At 42.0% G+C, this 23,450-nt stretch overlaps 1 protein-coding gene across 14 annotated transcripts in view; it reads right to left on the reverse strand.

The window, feature by feature from the left end:
- KIF21A (kinesin family member 21A) overlaps positions 1-23,450 on the reverse strand; it is a 124,252-nt gene that overhangs the window by 15,436 nt on the left and 85,366 nt on the right. For 2 of the 14 annotated variants that reach the window (XM_048501040.1, XM_048501043.1), the window contains 9 exons: positions 22,590-22,691; positions 21,126-21,300; positions 20,678-20,698; positions 17,241-17,301; positions 14,743-14,797; positions 13,313-13,524; positions 6,245-6,355; positions 5,565-5,693; positions 4,188-4,226 (listed from right to left, as the gene is read on the reverse strand). In XM_048501040.1, coding sequence (XP_048356997.1) covers positions 4,188-4,226; positions 5,565-5,693; positions 6,245-6,355; positions 13,313-13,524; positions 14,743-14,797; positions 17,241-17,301; positions 20,678-20,698; positions 21,126-21,300; positions 22,590-22,691 — 905 coding nt within the window. The remainder of the gene's footprint in view (positions 1-4,187; positions 4,227-5,564; positions 5,694-6,244; positions 6,356-13,312; positions 13,525-14,742; positions 14,798-17,240; positions 17,302-20,677; positions 20,699-21,125; positions 21,301-22,589; positions 22,692-23,450) is intronic. The other 12 variants (XM_048501041.1, XM_048501046.1, XM_048501042.1 and 9 more) reach the window with 9 other exon arrangements.

The raw sequence follows: 23,450 nt of genomic DNA on the forward strand, positions 1-23,450 counted from the left end.
GCCAGGAGCAGCAAAATAGATGACAGGCTGCATAAGACGGGTCTGGGGTCCCCCATCCTGCATCAGACATAACACTATCATGTGTGTTATAAGAGTTCTCCTCCCACAATGCACATCAAGAAGGGGCTTCAGCCTTTCCCCTGCTTCATTTTCCCAGCCTGAAACAATCTGAAGGGAACTTTGGACCTGTTAGGGAAACCCAGGGAACATGCGAGTTTCCCCAAATAATCCTCCCGAGGCTGTTTCAAGTTGGGAAAAGGGAACAAGGAAGGAAGCTAAACTCGGGTGCTGACTATAATCTTTTGACATGTGCTAAGCAAACAGCCTCAATATCATTCATCCTTGATGAAGCAATGAATGTTAGACAACAGTGAGTTCATGACAGTATATAACAGAACTGATCCAGAGCATGAGAATGATCTTTACACATTTTCACAAGCAAAAATATAGGGCCAATGGACACACTATGGAGAACATGGGATGGGTCTGAGGCCATACAGTCAGATGTGAGTTGCCTGTTTTTCTCAAATGATGTTAGATTTGCATCATACGTGCATGGAAGAGAGATTCCAGGTTTCTCCTAGTGCCACTTTCCTGAGCTAAAACAAACAACCCTAGTGGGTAAAATCCTCTGGTAAAAACCATATTATTTAAATAAACATCTACCCCAAGATCATTTCAGGCTGTAGGGGGGGGGGGGGGGGGCACCGGACCAGCTGAAGCTACCTCCTCCATTTCCACCATGGTTTCAATCCATATTTAAGCACTGCATACAAGGAAACTGAGATGAATTTGCAATTTATATTTGTTACACAGAGTGTGGACCCCATATCCACCATATATACTTCATAATGTGTGAATTGCATTAATGTAAGGGACAGATGTAGATTTTTCAAATTTACGTGTCAAGTAGAGAACTATTACTTAAATTCTGCAATTCAAAATGATTCTCTCTAGCAAAGAAATGTATTAGATTCTAACAGGTTCTGCTTAGAATCATTTGACAAACTGTAAAAGAAAGTCTTGTATCTGACTAAGAGGACTCTTGAAAGCTCATACCCTGGAAAATCTTGTAGATCCTTAAGGTGCTACTGAACTTGAATCTTGCTCTTCTACTCTAACATAGCTAACCCCGCCCCCCAAAAAACCTCATGCTCATGGGCTGTGATAAAATATATGAATTCATTAATTTTTCTAATCCTTGCAAATGATGTTTATTACTGAAACAGATTGAACAAATTCCAAATATGGAATTTAATACTTTGAAATAACCTTTAATGAGTTCCAGTAAGGAAAGATAAATTGATATATTTATATTGGCAGTGATTGATGATTTCTTCCTTTCTGGATTAGGTCATGATGAATTAAAGCTCTCGCTAAACTAAGAAACAGGATAGCCTATTAAAATATTAATGGTTATTTTATTTTATTTTTTTCCCAAAAAACCTTCTTAAGGCTAAGAATAAACACAGGATTCACAGTGAAAGGGCTGTGGGGTTGGTATTATTGTGCCTTGATTCTGTACTCACAACCACAAGAATAAGTAGGGATTAGAGACTTTTCCTCTCCCACCCTATCCTATACTGGCACGGCGTCCCACTTATTGGTAGTCCGAATTTCATTTCAAATCTGAAATAAGGATTTGGGCAACCCAATCTAGAGGGGGTCAAACCAATCTAGAGGGGGTCATACCATGGAGCTGGCAAAGCCTTGTTTGTAGGGAGAGTTTGTTCAGTTTTCTCCCTCCCCACTCCTTCAGAAAGCCCTCTGGAGGCAGTGGGGTGGCATGGCAGCAGTGCCATCCCCAGCCACCTCCGCAGTCTGGATTGGGCTGGAAGTTACTTATATGGCAATTTTCATCAGACTGAGTCAATGTCTCAGATATAAATGAGAAAGTAACATTTGAGTTCTGAATCCACAGGAGGTTAACAAATAGTGGAACAATATAACATTACAGTTCCATCAGGATCTATCCATGTTAAAAGCTGCTGTTCTTTATTACTGATTTGATAACCAGAGAGCATAAACTGCATATGAAATGAGTATAGAAGGCTATGGCAAACATATTCAATAGAATTGGAATGAAAGGGAATGGCAATAAATTAAAAACAACAACAACACCCTCTCATTCATACAAAATAAAGTTTTATATATTTCGTAACAAAAATGTGTAAGATCTCAGAGAAACCATCAAAAGGCTAGGAAACAAATTAAGAGCAATATGAGGGCATTGTAGGCCACAATCCACACAAAAATGGTTTAAACGTTGTGTTTAATAAACTTGCAAATTAATTTATGAATGGGTGAAGTCCTCATACAGCAACTATATCCGTTCAGTATCCTCTGAAGAATCATATCGGTGAAAATCAGTATCTAAAACAGCATCTTCTCCAGTATGCTTTTCCGTTCCTTAAGATCTCCTGATAAACCTCTGCCACAGCTGCTATCCTTTGCACAGGCAAAGTTTTCCAGGGTTTGGAGCAGGGCCTATCATGGCAAGGAATTCCCTGCAGAAAGAGATTCATATGCCACTATCCACATTAGTTTCCATCAACAGGAAAAGAGAGCTAGGATGGTGTAGTAATTAGGGTCAGACTAGGATCTGGGAGATCCACATTCAAATCTCGCTTCTGCCATAAAAGTTCACTGGGTGACCCTGGGCCAGTCCCTTTCCATAAGCTTAATTTTTCTGATGTTTGCAATTAATAGAAAATGGAAGAAAGGAGGATGGTTTGCTGCAATGAGCTCCTCGGAGAAAAGGGAGAATAACAATGTACTAAATAATGTTTATTATTATTTAAAACATTTTTACCTCATCTTATCTCCTCAGACTCCAGAACAATAAATTCTGCTAAAGGAGGACTTTCATGGTTTTATAGAGACACACATAAAATATCTATATCCCACTTTTCAGTATAAAGATTCATGAAGCCGCTGGAGCAACATTATAACAAGGATGCCTCCACAATGTACATGTTATTGTGGAAGATTTTGTTGTGTGTCATGCATCCATGACACAGCAAAGGGGGTGAACCAACAGACATATAGAGTGGAGAACGTTTAGGTTTTCTAAATCTGAAATGGCAGACAAGAAAAGTATGGCCCCATTCAAAATATTAATTAGAAATTGTATTGCTTTACTTAGGAGCTTCAATTTAGATTCATTGGACTACCTATTTCTATTTCAGATATGATACATGCTTGCAGAGACACTGGCTGAAAGAATGGTGAAGGGGTAGACTGGTTGCACTCAGCAGGATATTACTATCAGCAATGAAGACAGAGCAAAGAGAACATGAAATAAAATCCTGAGACAGGACAATCTTTTGGAAGGTATAGATTGGTGAACTGATTTAGAATAAGTGTGTGTGTGGGGGGGCGGGAGGGAGGGAAGCCCATCTCCCCAAAATGCCAATAACTGCTGGAGGTGAGTCAGTCAAGCAAATTAAGGTAACACTTGCCACAATTAGGGAATTCAAATGTACAAGTGGGTTGTTCCATTTGTCCCAGGATAAGTGGATTTATCCACCCTGAGAAAAGGTACAGATGGGCTTACTACTTCAGGGCAGCTGTTGCAGACAGGTGAGTTCACCTGCAGCCCCTGCACCAAAAATGCAAAACTGAATAGATGTAAATGAAAAATTGTAGTAAAATTATATGAATTTGCTAGCCTCTGAAGTCACTCAGTTCTGTTCTCAGAACAGTTATTCTATTCTACAGTAAACAAACAGCCCAGAAGAAAACACTGATTTTTGTCGCACATTTCAAATAGAACTTTTAAGATATTTCAACAAAACTGAAGTGGGAAGAAGCCATATCAACCAGTCAGCTCTAATACAAATGTTTGGTAAGGATTTTAAAATTACAAAACAACAACTAGATGTGTTTAATTAAAAAAGAACACAAAATAAAACAGAACCAGAAAAGTGTTGCCCATTAAAAAGTATTCATGCTGGACAAATTAAAAAAAATTCTAAATACAAATAGCTTAAACTTCTGGCAAGAAGCTGGTTGTTGATTTTTTAAAAGATATACAGAAGATGCAAAGAATATATGAATTTATTAGGCTTACTACATTTAAAAAGCCATGCAGGGAAAAAAAGTTAGTGAACAGAAAAAAAGTACAGGAAGGGTATTAACGAACATCACTATGAGTCCAGAAGATGGAAAGGAGGAAGAGAGAATACCTGTGTACCTCCGACAGAGAGGAGTCACTTTCATCAGACCTACAATGACCCAGGGTGAGATTGTGAGGAAAAAGAATACAGGTATCAGCAGGGTAAAGATTCCATTTAGAAAGAACTAACAGCAGCAGTAGCTCACGTAAGGAAGCAAGTACCTCCTTATGGTTTAGTAAATTTAGAAGAAGAAAAACCCCTAATAAAACATTATGTTTTCCCCCATCAAAAATCTGCTTTCGGCAGATTTAGAGCTTCCTGTGCCAGTTATGTGCCACTGAAATCACAGAAGTAAGATCAAATGGCTGCTGTCTGCATGCTTGGTCTTGGGTTAATTTTCATTTGCGTTATGAAGGAAGGGGAATAAAAACAACCCTCTAGCATCTGCTTTGGAATCCCAAATTATCTAGCCTAAAGCAAAAAAAAAAGAGTTAACCTCCAGACACTACAAATGGTTTTAATGCTTTGCCATCATTTTAAAATCTGACATCTTTTAAAACAATGATTAATTAGGCATACTGCTAAAAGGCTACTGCATCCTTCATTTGTATAGCAAATCAAACATACTGAGCAGTCCGAGTTTGATTTGATTGCAGTCACCAAAGCCCCATAAAATATCAACCACTTTATATTTAAGTTAGTGTAATGAATGAACATTAGAACTACCAATGCTGTTTTAAAAAGCTAACATGAATAATTACAAGCACCGATTTAAAGTACTGGGAGGCTTGCAAGCAACTGTTAGGATTTTATATACCGACTGCAGATTGCAGGGGGATCTGTTAGAATCAAGACAGCAGAAAGAACAGTAACAGGAAAGAAGAGCAGATCAGCCTACAATGCTACAATTGAAAGCAGGAAGTTAAAGCACTGTTTGGTAGTATTTGTAGATTAGCAGCCTTGCAATGAAGATTCTGGATCAACTCCATCCTTAATGAAGCTATAGTCAAATTGAGGTTTTTCCTCTAAATATATTAATGTGTTGGGTGTGTCCACATCATAGCATCAAATACTTGTAAGCACACATCTGTGTACATGACACCCCTGGCGGTAATTGATTTCGGCATTTCAGGCTGCTTGGCAACACAGCAACCCTTGAGTAGCCCGCTCACCTTAAGCAACAGCCAGATCCTATCTTATAGATCACAGAAAACAGCAGCAGGAAGAAAACAAAGTGCCAGTGTTTGCATGGAACTCAGGGCAATACTGTGTGTTTCAAAAATCATTTTGCAGACGGCAGCAATCAAAATAGAAAGAGCAATCATAATTTCTTTCACTGAAATGAGAGGGCCAGAGAATTTATGACTGTGGATGTGCATCAGGCCCCTGTGAAGTTTATGCATATTCATGCTTTGGGAATCTGGGTCTTTCTCCTTTGCAACTTACTTATCCTGCTGAACTGATGTGTTTCCCTGAGAAACAGTAAGACGACTAAAAACATTCAGTTCATTACGGGGCCGGCTTGGTGGGGAACAAGGAGGTGATAGGCTAGCTTCTGAAGTTCCAGAATCTGAGCTACAAGAAAAAAATGGAGCATTAAAAGCCTCTTCTTTTTAAAAAAACACAAATTTTATAAAGGTAAAATGAATTGTTAGAGAGGTTAAAATGAAAATATGCCTCAGAACAAACTCAATGAAGCCTGCTTGATTAAATCAAGAAATGCAGCTGCATGCTTCCCTAAGAACACAATGGAGGAAAATATTACTGGCCACAAGATGGCAGCACAAGCATATTTTTAATTACTACTATAATCTAAGCAAGATATAGGAAAAGTCAATGCACTTAAAATAAAGGCAAGTTCCAGATTAGAAACACTCACGATTTGATCTTTCCAAAATATTGAGGCTTATTTTAAAAATAAGCCATTGCCAATTTTAAAAATAAGCCACTGAGGTTTATTTTAAAAATCAACCATTGGGAGTGACATTAAAAACAGGAATTAAAACAATCTACCATTAAGAGGAATCTACATTAAGGCTAATGATCAACTGGATCATTAGTTCAATGAGTAAATGGATAAAAATATTCAGTCCTTGTAGCACACAGAATTACTTAAAAGATCTTACAGCTTTTGCTCTTTTGACTTTGGTTTGTCGGAAGATTTCTCAAAGGTCTTTCTCTTTGATAAAGGTGAGGGTTCCGGTATTTTCTTATCTGTCAGAGATGACTGTCTCAACCTAAAGCAATAAGAAGATAAGTTTAAGAAGGCAGCTATGTTGGTCTGTAGTAGAAGAGCCAGACAGCCTTACAGCATCTGTTTAAACATCTTCAGTTGTAAAGTCACAATCCACTTTTATCCCCACCCTAAGAACCAGGGACATAGGTATAGATTTTTTATGGGGGGGTTCGGGGGTGGGGCCACACCCCCACCTGCCCCTAGGGCATGTCCACGCCTCCCCAAACCCCGCCCCTGGCCTAGTGCTTATAAAAGCAGCTCTCCAAGGCCAGGGACGGCAGACTCCCCCACCTTGCCCTCCCCTGCCCCCCCACCAGCTGGGCTCCCAGCCGGCAGCTGGCAGTTCATTCTGCCCTCCCCTCTGGGCAGAGGCACAGAGGGAAAATGGAGCCTGGTGCAAAATCTGAGTTTTGTGCTCCTCCCTCCCCTGGGCAGCAGCTGTGATGCTGGAATCCATCCCCAAACAGCATCACTTTCAATGGTGTTTAAACTAGAGAGCCCAAATTCTCCTTTTAAATCCACCTTAAAGGGAGAATCTGGGATCCCCAGTTAAACAACATTGAAAGTGATGCTGTTTTGGGGTGGATTATCCCCCACCCTGAAACAGCATCACTTTCAATGTGCCGTAGTGGTTAAGAGCAGGTGCATTCCAATCTGGAGGAACCGGGTTTGATTCCCTGCTCTGCCAATTGAGCTGTGGAGGCTTATCTGGGGAATTCAGATTAGCCTGTGCACTTCCACACATGCCAGCTGGGCTAGTCACAGTTTTTCGGAGCTCTCTCAGCCCCACCCACCTCACAGGGTGTTTGTTGTGAGGGAGGAATGTCAAGGAGATTGTAAGCTCCTTTGAGTCTCCTACAGGAGAGAAAGGGAGGATATAAATCCAAACTCTTCTTCTTCTTCTAAACTGAGGACCTCAGATTCTCCTTTTAAATCCATGCCGAAGGGGGTGGATTTAAAAGGAGAATCTGGGGAAATTTGGGGAGTGCCTGCTGTCATGGGTGCAATTGTTAAGCTAGCAGCATCAAACATTTAGGGTACCTTTAGGAGACTCTCCTAATGATACCACCCAGGTTTGGTGAAGTTCGGTTCAGGGGGTCCAAAGTTATGGACCCTCAAAGGTGTAGCCCCCATCTTCTATTAGCTCCCATTGGAAACAATGGGGGATGGGGCACCCCTTTTGGAAGTCCATAACTTTGGACCCCCTGAACCAAACCTCACCAAACCTGGGTGATATCATTAGGAGATTCCCCCAAACAATCCCTGAAAGTTTGGTGCTGCTAGCCTAAACAATGCGCCCCCTGCAGGCCAAAAACTGAAAAACACTAAAAATGTTTTTAAAACCCACAAACGGGTGGGCGGAGCTTCGGACATGAATGGGGGGTTTGAACCCGAGAACCCCCCCCTTACCTACGTCCTTGCTAAGAAAAGCCCTGACCCACATCAAGACTATGCAATTTATATAAGCCTTTTTTAAATTCTGGAAGGATCAAACACTGATTTCCCCAGAATGTCATCTGTTTCAAATCTAGAGATCTGTTCCAAAATTATGACCAAAGTTACAATTCCTCAGTGGACAGGAAATGAATATTCTTTACTTGATGCCACTACACACTGTTTGATATCAACTGATAAACTAAACATTTCAATGGAGGCATTATATATACCACATCTGCAAATCAGAGCTGCGTCTGAATGTGTAAAGTGAGTCTACTGGAAAAATGCCTTTAAAGTGTTATTACAATGACTTGTTGTAAGTCATCGAGTGATAAATAATGCAGATATGAGCCAGCCCAGAATGCTGATTGTGGTATACTTGAACATATCAGCATCTATCACAAAGAGACAAGAGTAACATACAACTACAGTGTCATGCATCAAGAATACTGCAAGTTTCCATGTATCTACTTTAGCTGTCTGTGATTCTCTGCTATTAGTTAATGTGAGGGTTGAGGGTAGGCATGTATCATGATTTCTGTCTAATTGCAACACTAGGGCTGATAGCTTGCTGGGGTAGGAGAAGATATGTGTTCTATGAATGAGGCCAAAAAAGGGCTGGGGATCTCAGTTATTGGGGGATGTGGGAGGTATGGTAGCAGGAGAAATATTAAGGGGAGAGGTCTGAGAGATGGGCAGATTGGATCCTCTTCTAATCACCATCCCATCCTGCAACATGGATGCTGTGTAACATTAGTTAATAATAAGACCATGACCCTGCAGGATTATTTTGCAGGGCATAAAGTGAACCAGGTATGCATGACCAAAATCTGGGTGAGGGATGGTGAAATGTTTGCCTTGAAAGGACTGCCCACTCCCAGGTTTCCCAGTCCACCAGTACTGGACAAAGGGTTGGGGGGTGGTACTGCTGGTACACAAGGCCTTCTCCTTCCAAGCATTCCATACCCCAGAGATTCCAAGTGCTAAGTATGTAGGCCAGGCATAAGATACTGATGAGAGTTTGGCTAATGCACCAGCTGATACCCTGCCAGGGTTGCTGGAGGTGGTTATTAGCTGGGCCTTGGATTTCCCCAGGATATGGGGTACTTCAATGTCCATACAGACTGTTTGGCGGAGACCTCGTGACAAGGTGGTATGAACTTCTTAAAGAACACTTATGAATGCCTAAGAGATGATGATAGAAACCACAAAAAATACTTTGCAGCCAGCATCGCATCTGCTATGTCTCGCCTGGCTCAATTATTTAGGACAGTGGTGGCAAACCTATGGCATGGGTGCCAGAGGTGGCACTCAGAGCCCTCTCTTTGGGCACACGCAAAAGAGTCACCCCCACCCACCCCCACCATATAGGCTGGCCTTTGCCGCTGGGCTCAATTATTAGCATTAAACCGAAGACCTAGTTTTGGGGAAGCAGTGTAGGTAACCCTGTTAAACCCCACTAATTTTCATGCGAAGAATTCAAGTGCGATCCTTTACCTGGCAGTAAGCTCAGTTGCTGGCAATGGGGCCTGCTTCTGAGTGTCCTCTGAGTCACATCTCAATTCAAGGCAGAATCGCATGTTTACTTGGAAGTAAAGCCACCAACTTATCACCAAGCTTACTCCCAAGTAATGCATGCCTCGGAGCCAACCGTTTTTTCTAAACGAAAACCTCAGTATTCAGATTAAATTGCCGTGTTGGCACTTTGTGATAAATAAGTGGGTTTGGGATTGCAATTTGGGCACTCGGTCTCAAAAAGGTTCGCCATCACTGATTTAGGGTAACTGGATTGATGGTCCTGGGATTTTAATGTCTTAATGTCACCGCCCAGAGCCCCTCGAGGACGGGGCGGTATAAAAATTGAAATAATAAATAAAATAAAAAATAAATAAATTAATTTATAAGACTTTATCATGGTCTGGGTAGATGGAGTAGATTTTTGGATCCTGTCCATCAGTTTATGGTACATGCACTGTGTTGGAAGTTGCCCCGAGCCCCTAAGGGAAGAACACAAATGAAATGAAATAATAAAATAAGGATGTATTTTTCAATTCAGGCTGACAGGGGATATATGCCAGAAGCTAAAAATGGCTGTAGCTTTCCCAGGTCACACTCACAATTTTCACAGTGTTTGCAAATATGTACTAATCCATCAAACATTCACAATAAGGGCACATCAAAAACAAAAAGCTTTCTGAATTTTTTGGGTGGAGCTGTGATATTTGTAAAATACTCTTCATACAGTGCGTTGTTTTCAAAAACTGGATTCATTTGTAGCTAGACCAGAACTTGGCCTAGTCACAGTTCTCTCAGAACACTCTCAGCTCCACCTACCTTACAAAGTGTCTGTTGTGGGGAGGAGAAGGAGCAGAATTTGTAAGCCACTCTGAGATTCCTTACAGTTGAGAAAACTGGAGTATAAAAACCAACTCTTCTTTGTCTTCTTCAATTAAGGCAAACAGAAGAGAATACTCCCCCCCACCCCACACCTGAAAACTTTTCTAAAACATAAACTACTTCTACATGTCAACTGTCAGGGATCAGTTCTCTGCCTTGGAAGGTTTCTAGTTCCCATTAGTGGGGGCCAAGACTGCTGTTCAGGCATATTCTAACAGTTAAAGAGAACTATCATTATAAGCACAGAACTATCATTATAAGCACAGATAAGTACAGATTTGTTAGGGCAACAATACTACTATATATGGAAACTCTGCAAAGAAATAAGTACACAAAACAGTTCATACACATGTCTCAGCAGGGGCGTATCAGCCCAAAATGGCGCCTGGGGCATGACCAGCACCCCATGCCTCCCCGCTCCCCCCTTCCCAGCACCCCACCCCTGTGCCCCACTTACTGCAGCTCAGTGGAATATGGCCTCCCTGTGATGCTGGCGTGGGCCAGGGCAGAGTGTGGGGCATGCCCGCTCAGCAGGGCGGCCCCCTGCCTCGTCCTGGCTCTTTGGCACATGCGGTCCCATGGTGCAGGAAAGGACACAGCTGGGAAGGAGGAGAGCCCTGTGAGGCCAGGGAGGCTCTCCTCCTTCCTGGCCGGGTCCTCTTTTGTGGCATGCCGGGACCACCATAGCCCAGCTGGGAAGGAGGACAACCCAGCTAGTCCAGGGAGCCAGGCGGGCAGTGGCTGGCCCTCCTGCCGCAGCAGCGTGGCCCCAATACATCCACAGAAGAGGACCCAGTTGGGAAGAAGAGATTGGAGGGGACTCTCTCTCGCACCCCTCCCACCGCCATGGCTGTGCACTGCCCTGGATTCACTGGTGGCTGCCAAGAGCAGCAGCAGCGGGTTGAGGGGGAGCAGGGCTGGCAGCACCTCCGCCTGCCCCTGTGCTCTGCCCCCAACACAGGGGAGGTGCCTACAGACAGGGCCATGGCATAAGGGAAGCACCTACAGACAGGGGTGCAGTGCCCGTCTATGCTGCCTCCTTCCCACCCCAGGTCCTTGGGGGCCCCGAGGGCCTGGGGAGGAAAGGAGGCAGCTCCAACGGGCACCGGATTGGCGCAGGGGAGAGGCAGCAATTTTACTCCTCCATTGTGCCCAAGGACATTTGTCTCCCCTGTTCCTGTGGGCGATACACCCTGTGTCTCAGCATGACATACAAAGTACCTGTAAGTGAACACTAGTATTATTATGCTCATATTACATATATCCAAGCACAGCTGATTGTCTGAAAATTTAAATACATCTATTTTCCATTAAATGATAAATCTTATTTTCAGTCTTACATATAGCAGAGGTTTTTTTAGCCCTTACTCATCTAGCAAATATTCTTACATAATATCCACATACACAGTTCATCATTATACATGTAGTGCTTATATTCTGCCTCCTCTGTTCTTCCCCAGAATCTAAAGGAATACTATCTGCCCTGAGGCAGGGTACACTAAACAAGAAAATATCTCCAGAATATGAAAACACCTCATAAATAGTCTTTGCCAAGCTACTTTCCATCTCTAGGGGGAAAGATAAGGGCAGTCATATCTTCTATGGGGCTTTGGGGAAAGGTGACTTGAAGGAGAAAAACAAATAGATGAGAAACGGTTAAGCAGATTGCCATTCACTACTATCTGTTCCTTCATCAATCTTACAGCCTCCCAGCTGCTTGCTTGCTTGCTTGCTAGCTTGCTCGCTCGCTCCCTCCCTCCGTGGGCATGCGTGTAATAGACCGACTTTGGCCCTCAGATACACAGTATTAAGGACATTTCAAATTGGCAACCCGACTTGACCACCAAAAGAACGCATTCACCTACAATGTTCAGTTATTACTTATAGAACGTTTAGTTTTTTCCTAGGTGAAGAAAGCAGCTACAAAAAAAAATAAAACAATGCTTTCAATCTAGCAAAATAAACTTGAATCCATGCACAAACTTCCAAAATATAGGTATCCCCATGTTGTTTCATTTACTATTACATTTATTAACAGTTTAAAAATTGCAGACTTAAAATTACCTGAATCCTGAATTCCACGTGATTATTTTAAGACTTGAAGCTCCAAAAACCATATTGCATAATCAGTGCCAAGATAAGCAAGGTTCACAGCTTATGCTCATTATCACATGCTGCCTAAGCATTCCTTTAGAGAGTACTGGCCAAGCCAGCAAAGCCAAGACCATTAACAATGCCAGCCTGGGATACTCTATGGTTCTTTTTCGCCACAAGCAACATGCATAAATTACTGCAACTGATATAATTTATTCTGTGCTGCTGTAAAACAAAGTAATAGTTTTACTGTAAGTGAAATCTAAAAAAACTATGTCTTCTGTGCAGTGCTTATCGTTTAGAATCAACAGTTTGCATGCATTTGCCAAGAACATTGCACATATGAGGGGTTAAGTGCAAAAAAAGAAGCAGTGCGACAGTGGATGGCTTAACACTGCTGGTAAGGTCAGATGTATCACATGTGAATACTCCTGCAGAAATCTAAGTAGATGTTAGAAGAAGTCCATTTACATTAGGAATTTTGATTAAATACTATCAAAAGTCATTTCTTTTGAGGAATATGACATGGCTAAAGGTAAGCATAATGTTTTCTGGAGGTACTATTTATACCTTTCAAACACCTGAAATGAAACAGAGTGACATCCATAGAACCTCCAAAACCCCACAAATCCTTGAAGACATTTCAACTTGAAGGGAACTTGCATAAACCCCATACTCACAAAGCATTTAAGATACTACAGTTAACTATTAAATTTGACATCCTCATTATTAAATATTTTAATCTAGTCTATTTTATATGGACATAAGTATTCTTCTTTTGTATAGTTTTGCCAAAATGGGGATTTGTATTCTATAAACAGCAGTTTATTAAAAACAATCCATTTTAAAGTCCCTATACAAAAATTAAACTGTAATATAAATTTAGCCTTCCCTGCGAGGGTTGTTCAGTAGTAGGGGGATTTTCCTGATGTCCACCATCCTTTTTGTTAAGCTTTAAAAGGCTACCAGAAGTTAGCAACATGCATTTTTAGGAAGCCACGGAGAAGTTAGCGCACTGTGCCAAACTTACATGCCGCCAATCTTAGAAGGCAAGCTTGATGGAGAAGGAGCAACCTCTCTATCCCTAGACTCTTGCATATCAGTAGTCATTCCACTTTCCTGAGCTTCTGCCATGGATGCAAGAGAGCCAGCCAAAGCTGTGTCCCCTGTGCTGGTGTCAGAGGAGAAGTCATTGCTATCAGCATAAAGCAGTTCCATCTGGGTTGTGGTTCTACGGCGTGCCTGAAGAAATTGAAACAAGGGGAAAAAACTATTGCATACAACTGAAAGCCATTTATTCAGTCAGGGAGAGGGAATATTTCAAATTATTTCTCAATCTGAACAACTAATGCACTTTTTATTTATGTAAATATTCATGTAAATCATTTTACATAAGGAAACATGCTTTTCAGCGCCTGCTTCAGATGTAGACCCATAGAGCAAGGAGTTGTATTATTCAATCTGACAAAGGGAGAAATCCTAGAAATAAGTCCCATTTTATTCTGTGGGGTTTTCATCCAGGATTCATAGGACTGCAACCCAAAAAATCTATATCTGTCTGCAGATAAAGGTGCCATAGTCGGTTCTCAAAGCCAATTCAAGTGAGCAATTAACATTCACATCTGCACTGCTCAACTGCAAAAATTGGGTCAGCCCCATTCTGCCCCTGTGCAGCTTCATGGATGACTTCTGGAGAGGCCCGTCTAACCTCTCCCAGAGATCCTAACTACAAAACAGACTTCTTAACCTCAATTTCAGATGTTCCCCTCCTTTGTTTGAACACAACTGTCTCACACAACTGTAATACCATAAAACTGATTAAAAGAGAACAGGGGGGAAATGGATTGAATGATGACCATTCATCACAGAAATAGTACCAGGCTTAAACAAGCAGAAAACCCCCAAGAATTGGGAGGGAGGGGAAGATTCCATCCTTCCCTCACCACTAGCCAGCCACCCACCCAGCCAGCCACCTACAACAATACTTCTCCCTGTCTGCCAACAGCATCATCATCTTCACTCAAGTGGTGACAGTCGTGGCTCCTTTTCCCCCTCCCTTCCCCTCACCCACCTGTCTGTAGCACCAGTGGTAGGGGGCAACAGTGGCTCCCACTCGTCTTCCCCATCTGCCCTTCCAGCTTGAAGTAACTGGGGGGGGGGGCGCACGCAGAAAAGGATTTTGCTTGTTCTCCCATCCACCCACTTTTCTTTCTCCCCCTATTCCACTCACACGGCTCTGGTGAACATTTCTTCTCTAAAACATCATTTAATTTTTACCATTTATTTTGGGATTATTTCTGCAAACCCTGGGAGTTCCCCCACGTCTGCAGAAAAATGTCTTATGTACCTGGCTCTGTTCTCTGGGCTTTTCTGCCTGAACCAGGGCCAAGTTCACAATCAGATATATGATGTTTAGACATTTCCAACTGAAAATCAAAGAGCAAGTGTATTACAATGTACCTTGTTTTTAGGTTTGGCTTCTCCACAAAGCTTCATGAGGTCAGAAGACAAAGAACTGGAAATGAAAATTGAACAAGTGAGGCCATTGTTCACTCACTCAGAGATCTGCAACTGTCTCCAAACCAATACTCTTGAATTGTCAAAGGGTAACAGGACAGTTTACGCTGCAAGTCATTGCTTGGTACTGTCATGTATGTCATGTATGTGACTGGCACTAGTAAAGTTTAGTAACAGAAACCTTTCAAAGAGGAAGTGGTCAACCACAAAGCTAGATTGGCCTAGGAACTGAACCCAAATAGCTCTTTAAATAGATTTTCTCACTGCCCCATGGATAACTGGAAGATCCAACTGAAGTTAGGCATCCCAACCCACACATGGTCATTCTGAATACAAATGAAGTTAACAGGCAAATGGTAGAGCCAAGTATAGAAATGAAAAACTTTTAGGACCATGATGGCGAACCTATGGCACGGGTGCCCAAGGCGGCACTCAGAGCCGTCTTTGTGGGGACTCATGCCATCATTTCCCCCTCCCCCTTCCCCCCTCCCCCAGCCAGAAGCGGTTGCCAGCAGTCACGCTTAGGAGTCACGCTGCACAGGTTGGCCGTGCACAAGGCGATCTGCCAGCTGGGACTGAGCTTCAGGGAGGTCCTCTTGAGTCGACCAGATTTACTATAAGTACCATCTACTGCCCCACAAGTACCCCTCCTCCCTCACAAAGCTTGGGAGACCAGAGGCTGGCACGCTTTTCTTGGTGTGGAACTTTTGGAACCAAACTAAAACTTTGGGGGTAGGATTAAAAAGCAGCAGTCCGGGTGAGGGGCTTCCATTGGGAGGAGGGCAGGGCAGGCGCAGTGGTGGGATTCAGGCGCTTGCCCCGATTGGAGTGAACTGTTTGTTAAGGGCCCCCCTCCTCTGGGAGAGAGAGTGATGGGTCTTTTAGTGCCTGGGTGCCCAGGGCGGGGAGGAGAGATCTTGCAAGGTCCCTAAGCTCACGAAGCCAATCCTGTTCCCTCAGGATCAAAGCAAAAGTACAAAAGACAAAAGGCATTTCACACCGATAAAGAACTGAGCTAAACCAGGCCCCGACCAACTGGCAGGAAAAGGAGAGGAGCATCCCTTACTGCCCTGAGCATCCCTTCCCCACCCCCCTTGTCAGAATTAGGGCCATTCTGACCAAGGCAAATGTGGGACAGAGAGGTCCATTTCAAAATATTCTCCATGCTTTTATTTTTCTGTTCCTGTTGCATTTTTCTGGGAAGTCAAGTGCTGTGATGACATGTGAAGGAAAACCCCAGATCAGATGGCTGCTCCAGAAAATTAGCTTTCCTGAAGTGATCCCACCCCTCACACAACCTTCTTGCTTAGGATTGCCTTCCTTGACTGCCTTTTTACTTCTATTTGGTGGTGGTGGTGGGGTTATTGGGTTTCAGAAAGTGAAAGTTTTACTTCCTTCTCCCCCCGCACCCCTCCCACCGCCAGGCCCCCAGTGCGATAATAGTGTAATTATTTCAGGGAAATTATTAGCATTAAACTTCAGACCTAATTTTGGGGAAGCAGTGTAGGTAACCCTGTTAAGCGCTGTTAAACCCCACTGATTTTCATGGCAAGAACTAAAGCGCAATCCTTTACCTGGGAGTAAGCTCGGTTGCTGGCAATGGGGCTTGCTTCTGAGTAAAGCCTCCTAGGGTTGTGATTCACCAGGTCAAAGCATTGCGTGGTTGCTTCAAAGCAAAGCCACCAACTACCACCAAGCTTACTCCCGAGTAATGCACGCCTCGGAGCCAACCATTTTTTTCTAAACTAAAACCTCAGCATTTAGGTTAAATTGCCGTGTTGGCACTTTGTGATAAATAAGTGAGTTCTGGGTTGCAGTTTGGGCACTCGGTCTTGAAAAGGTTCGCCATCACTGTTTTAGGACATTACAAACTTTGCCTTTCTTTGACCCATTCTGAGACTGTTTCCGCACAGCCCAATAACAGTACCCTAGGGATGGTAAAAACACTGCCCCTGGGGCGCTGTTTGCACAGCAGGCGCTGCTGCGTCACATCAGCCCCGTGCTCGTGCCATCCAAGCGGCGCAAAAATGCCACTTCACTTGGGCAGCGAGGTTTTTCAAAAGCGGTATCTTCCACCCGCTGTCGTGTGAATGGCAGCAGGTGGAAGATGGTGTTTTCCCTGCGCTGGCCCCAAATGCCTCCTTACCTCCTCCTGGCCTCCGTCCCTGCACTCATCACTCTGGACATGGGGGCGTGTCCCCTGGCCTCCACAGAGTGACGGAGGCCAGGAGGAAGTAAGGACGCGTTTGGGGGGCTGCATGGCCGTGCGGAGCCTGCTCCGCCAGCTGCGCAGCCAGCGGGGCCGTTTGTGTGAACGGCCCTGAGGCTTGCAGCCCCACTGCTCTGGCCGGGCAGAAATGGCCTGAGATTAATTTATACCAACACTGGAGAAGAGTTATTTTGCAAGCAGTCAAGGGCTACAGTTTACACTGAGCTCTCACCTTCCTTCAGTCCCAGGGCTGTTCAGTGGAGCATCTTCATCTGTACTGTCTTCTATGTTGTCTGGAAAATTTGCAATCATTATGTTGTTAGCCAGGTTCAGGTACAAAGCAACTATTTCAAAGGCTACCTTAATTTTCCCAGAGTGAAAATCATGAAGTGTTGTGCCTTCCCTGCATAAATAGTGCTATGTTTAATTCATTTTGAATTAAAGGGAATTCAGCTGTATCCACACAATCCTATTTCTCACAACTTCTCTGACAACTGTAGTTACAAATGTATGTTTTGGTTGTTGTGGGTTTTCTGGGCTGTGTGGTCATGGTCTGGTAGTTTTTGCTCCTAAAGTTTTGCCCATATCTATGGCTGGCATCTTCAGAGGTATGTTAAGTGAGATATGTTTGTTGCACCGGAATTTATGTCCCTTTGTACAGAAGGAGTTATATTTATATGACTAGGATTTATATATGACTAGGATAGCAGGAATCCTGTGCATCATATTCTTGAGCTAACATCATATAACCCCTTACACTTTTATTATTGGTCAATGAAGCAAAACAGAACTCTATACTTTTCATTAACTCCTAAGATCACCTGATAAAGGTGATCAACATTTCCGCTACGGAAAAAAATCCTGCACTTTGACAGCAAACAACCATTTTTGCCTTATAAAACAGATTGACTTTGCTATGAAACAGCTGCTTAAATAGCTATAACGTCTCTGAAGACATAGAATCTGGAAGAGACACTACACAAAGAAACTGCAGCTTTAAATACAAAGTGCCAGTCAGAACTCATAGGAGAGGAAAGCTGGTATGCTGGTCAATCACTATCATAGTACTTCATAAATGTGATTGCATGCAAGGAAATAGTAGATGGAAGAGCCTGTAATAAATGGGTTGAAAAGTAACTGAAAATGCACACACTTAATGCATACAGAAGATATGGGGAGAAGTGAAAAATGGTCACATTTCACAAATGATATTAAAGTGCAGAAATGATATCTAGCATACACGCTTGCACTAATTGTACAACAGAATGATTTTACCTATATAGAACCCTGTAAGATTATCCAGAATTGAACAGATATTTATTCTTACATTAAAATTAGACATTGCTAAAAGCATTCTAAGATTTTTGTAAGCCTGGGACAGCTACGCTGAAGCACAAACAAATTATACACAAGTGGTTCTTGAATCTATTTATTGATCAGTTCTCACATTTAAAAGCTCCTAAATGCTAACAGCATCATTTTTATCCTCATACTGTCTTTGTAAAACATAATGCATTTGTAGTAGGTGAATTATATATTATATATAACCTTTTTCTACCATTGTTAGGCTGACAATTTCTCTAAAATGTACATGGTTTGATTACTTTACTACCTTGTTAGCTAGCTGAACTAGAGCTCACCTAAGCATTCATTTGTTCTTTTCGTATTTTTAAAAATGAACACCCAAATAGGTCCAAGCCTGCTAAACAAAAAACAACTGTGCCAACCAGGAACAAGCTGATCTTGACAGCTGATGTCCTTTCACTTCATTCCTTCTATTTCCAAACAGACCATAACCTTCCACTTGAACTCCCTGATCAGTGCTCACCAGGAACTTTCTTTTGGCAATGATCTGCCACCACCTATGTTAGAACTCATTACTTATCTGAAAACAGAGCAGCGGTGGTGTAGTGGCTAAGAGAAGGTGCACTCTGATCTGGAGGAACCGGGTTTGATTCCCAGCTCTGCCGCTTGAGTTGTGGAGGCTTATCTAGGGAATTCAGATTAGCCTATGCACTCCCACACACGCCAGCTGGGTGACCTTGGGCTAGTCACAGCTCTCTGGAGCTCTCTCAGCCCCACCTACCTCACAGGGTGTTTGTTGTGAGGGGGGAAGGGCAAGGAGATTGTAAGCCCCTTTGAGTCTCCTATAGGAGAGAAAGGGGGGATAGAAATCCAAACTCTTCTTCTTCTAAGATGAGAAACGTTTCCATACTTAAGTCAACACTTCAAGCTCTCTAAAATGATGAACTGAACAGCACTGTGTTCATAGTTGTATTGGCCTAAGCTTGTTTCCCCTTTATCCATCCTATATCTCACTCTCAAATCTATCATTATTACGAATGTCCTGAATTGCACAACTATCCTTTGCACAAAAGTATCTTCAGTATTGTTCTTCAATTCCCATCTCTCCAACAAGAGGTGCCACAGAAGGCACCACTTGTTCATGGCATCACACCTGAGGAGAAATTAGAAGCAAACTCTGGCTAAATGTCTTATTTTCTCTGTTCCTGTTGCTATAGATAGAAGGTCCCTAAAGAAAAAGGACTGACCTCGCATCTGAACAGAGTTTGAGAGGCTGAAGTTCTGTAAGGCTACAGTTTCAAATTGGGGCACAATCTTTACAGAGAAATGAATGCCAAATGTGTACATACTGTTAGCTTGCAGTAGCAGAACAAAATGCAAGTCCATTGGCATCTTACCAACAACATTTTCTAGGGTATGCGCTTTTGTGAATTAAAGCCTACTTTGTCAAATAAAACAAAGTGAGCTTTCACTCATGAAAGCTTATACTCTGGAAATTCTCATTGTTCTTTAAGATATTAGTAGACTCAAAATGTGTTCCTATATATCTAACATCCATACAGAAGGTCAAACACCACCTATGTTAGAACTCATTACTTATCTGAAAACAGTAAAACTAAAACAAGATCTGAGAATGCTCAACAGAAGAGTCACTGAATTCCAGTTTTAAAGGTTGGAAACCCACTTCTTTTCTAATAAAAGGTTTAGCAAAGCTGACCACACTATTTCTTGCCCTCTAGTTGAAACTGGTTGTCAGTCTTCTCCAAAGAAAAATCATTATAAAGCAGAAAAGAAGCGTTCCCACAATTCATACACAAACACGTATTTTCACTAGCTATTTCACAAGCACTGCTAATGAATAATAATAGGCACTCTTACCTAAGCAACACACAGCTGATCAACTATAGCATACATCAGTTAAATAAATAATGCAGCCTGCATTAGATGAGTTCTTATGAAGCACTTAGTTGAACAAGAAGCTGTTACCTGTACACCACTAAAATTAACTGAAGGTTATGTGTCACATTCTCTCTGAAAAAACTGTTATGTCAGTTACAACTACAGTAATTAAAGGCGAGAGAGAGAGAAAGCAAACGTATCAGTGTCTCAGTAAATGAGCATTCATACTACATTCATAACTGGGTGCATTCATGTCCACCTCAATTGTTAACAAGGGTTCTGTGTAAGGAATGGGATCCCTAAAGAAAAAGGACTCCATAAGCATGTAATAATGAGTAAATTTCCCCCAATAAGACATGCAAACGTCATACACGCTCACATGTTATGATGCAGCAGTTAGTGTGTATGTATATCATTAGTATCTCATGCAGCTGTATGGTACACAGAAAAGCTACACATACTTACCGAGCGGTACACTATTTAGGTCTGTGTAAAACAACAGCAAGGAGGAAACAAAAGCAACACTCCAATCAAAACCGATCAATTTGCAGAAATAAAGAGTCCTACATTATATTATATAAAACACATTAAAATCTAGCAGAATAGATGCCATAGCACATGCATAATACACAAATGAGATTTACGGGCTGAGAATTTTAGCTTACAGTACTCCAATTTGTAAAGGCCTTAATTTTTAATGAGGTTACATGGGCACTGAATTAAAGCGGACTGTGTTGAGTCCTGCATTTCACTGAGAACTTGATATTTGCAAAAAGCTTTCCATTAACAATTGTTAAATTTTATTATATAAAAGTACAGCATCTATTCACAACACTTTCTTTGAAAAATATTTAATTCAGCATGCAACATAAGCAATCTCAGCATGCAGTGAAATCTCCATTTTGTACAATACCTGAATTACCTTGCAAAGCATGGCCCAGTAAGGCATCTAGTTCGGGATTCAATTCTGCCTTTTCTTTCAACATGTGAAACAGTAACTGGTTTTGGGTGGCACTAGTGATCTCTGTTTGTTTAAGGCGTCCTTCAAGAACTTTGATCTGAGCCTCCTTTTGGGCTGCCTGGAGACCCTATGAAAGAGGCAAACAGCATCTGTAAATCTGTGCCACATTAATTCACATTTTGATTGTTTATGGCTGCCATCCTAAACCAATCAATATTTGATGTCTATGCTCTATAGTCTGACTATGCACATGTGTCTGTAACCCAGCAGGAGACTGCCCACTGTAATTATCTCCACATACCATGTCTCTACCTAAGTGCTCCTCAATGTCTAGACAAAGACAATATGAACACTAAAAAAAATCCTATCTAAGCTTCATATTCAGGCAACATCATTTCAGCTAGTTAAAAACTTTGCTTTGTTCTATTCCTTTGGTATAGTTCTTCCTCAGAAATGATTAAATGAAATTATTACTTCGCAAGGTCAGTAGAAACTCTTGTTTTCTTACTATATAATATTCTAATCTTATTCAATATCTTGAAAGAACTAGCAGTACTTATAGAAATTATCTATTAGATTTTTCCAAGTAACGTGCTAGGTCCAGTCACACAGATCTACATGCATAGGAACGATTTTCACTGATTTCCTCTTTCCTGCTATATCCCTCCAATTGCCCCTAACAATGTTTGTTCATTTATTAAAATATTTGTACCCCACCTTTCCTCTTGGCCCTATGGACTCCACTGTCTCCCAGTAGCAGAATGTTGCAGTGTGAGGGGATAAAGCCATTTTCGGCATATGGAATTCCTATTTCCCACAGTAAATTTCAACAGGATCCAAGCCAGTATGTTTTATTTATTTATTTATTTAATTTGATATATCGCCCTATCCCCAAAGGGCTCTGGGCGGTGTACAACACAACATTATATGTTGAATATAAAATATTTTCTTTTTCCAAAAAAAAATCAACTTTGTTGAACTAAAACACTTTGAGAGTATACTTTTGTTATTATGAGGAGCCCAATACACCACCCATGAATAATACGACAAATCTCAACATGCTTCCAAGGACGGACAATAGAATATCTGCTAACAGATTCTTCACCAGGAGACTCTGTACTGCCTGGCAAATAAGTGGCCACTGTGCTCCTTTGTGAAGGGTAAAAGGAAAACATCTTGTTGAAAAGTAGCTGTGACTAAACAGAAGAATTAATGCTTGACACAGAAGTTCAGTATTCAGTGAAGGTTGCTGGACAACCAAAAAGCCGTAGACAGTTAAAAGATGTCAAGCAGATGTTGAGAAAGATCAGAGACCTTGGAATACCATCTCCAATCAGAATAGACAACACATAAGTTAGAAGGGCCAACACACTGGCTCAGTAAAAGATAGCATTATATGGTTGCTTTTTGTGTTACCTTATTAATACCCATGGTAAGAAAATGATCAAGTAAATATCGAGCTTCTGTTAGAGTGCAGGCATTGATCACTGCTGTGACATCTAGAGTCTCTCCTTCCTCCTACATAAACAATAGAAGACAACAAACAAAGCATTTAGGAAAATCACCTGACTGTTGCGTACTTCCATACGAATTATAGGAAGGGGGGAAGACAAGGGTTTCAGGTTGATGGTTAATGTATGATTTATAATATCAACAACAACAATATGGCTTGGGTTTTTTAAGCAATTCAGGTGGTGCAGGGAGCAGTGGAGAGAGCATTAGTACAAACATACAGATGAGGAGCCATGGCTGTAGTGCTTGCTGCCTTGTCTAAGTTCCACCCCATCTGGGTGATGTGGGTGGATATGCTGTTCTGCCTTAACTATGCCAGGTATATATTTCTCAGTAAGACTTACACTTGTCATGCAAAAATCAGATAGACCTGAACATGCTTGATCCAAACCTGATTGTATGACTCAGATATGGTCCATTCTGTCTTACAGCTCGCTATAAGTTCCTTCCCCAATACTGAGCTTTGCAGGTTGCTCAACTTTCCAGCTTTCTGCCTCAGCCAGCCAGCTGGTTTGCCCTTTGTTTCCTCCTACTGGGGCCTTTTATCCCCTTGTAATGACAAGTCTTGATTCTTGGCTCCCTTTCTTCCTCTACAACAGAGTAAGTCTTTTACTCCACAGGGAACTAGTATTGGTTGGCCTTCTACCTATTTGCTTCTTATCTACCCCTGCAGACCCACTCACTCCTCCCTCTGTTCTGTAGCTGTGCTGCTGCCTCCCTGACAGCTTCACCCAGACAACCCCCTTCTCTCCAGGGTTAGGGCAG

Source organism: Sphaerodactylus townsendi, linkage group LG06 (genome assembly GCF_021028975.2).
Source record: "Sphaerodactylus townsendi isolate TG3544 linkage group LG06, MPM_Stown_v2.3, whole genome shotgun sequence".
Classification (NCBI taxonomy): domain Eukaryota; kingdom Metazoa; phylum Chordata; class Lepidosauria; order Squamata; family Sphaerodactylidae; genus Sphaerodactylus; species Sphaerodactylus townsendi.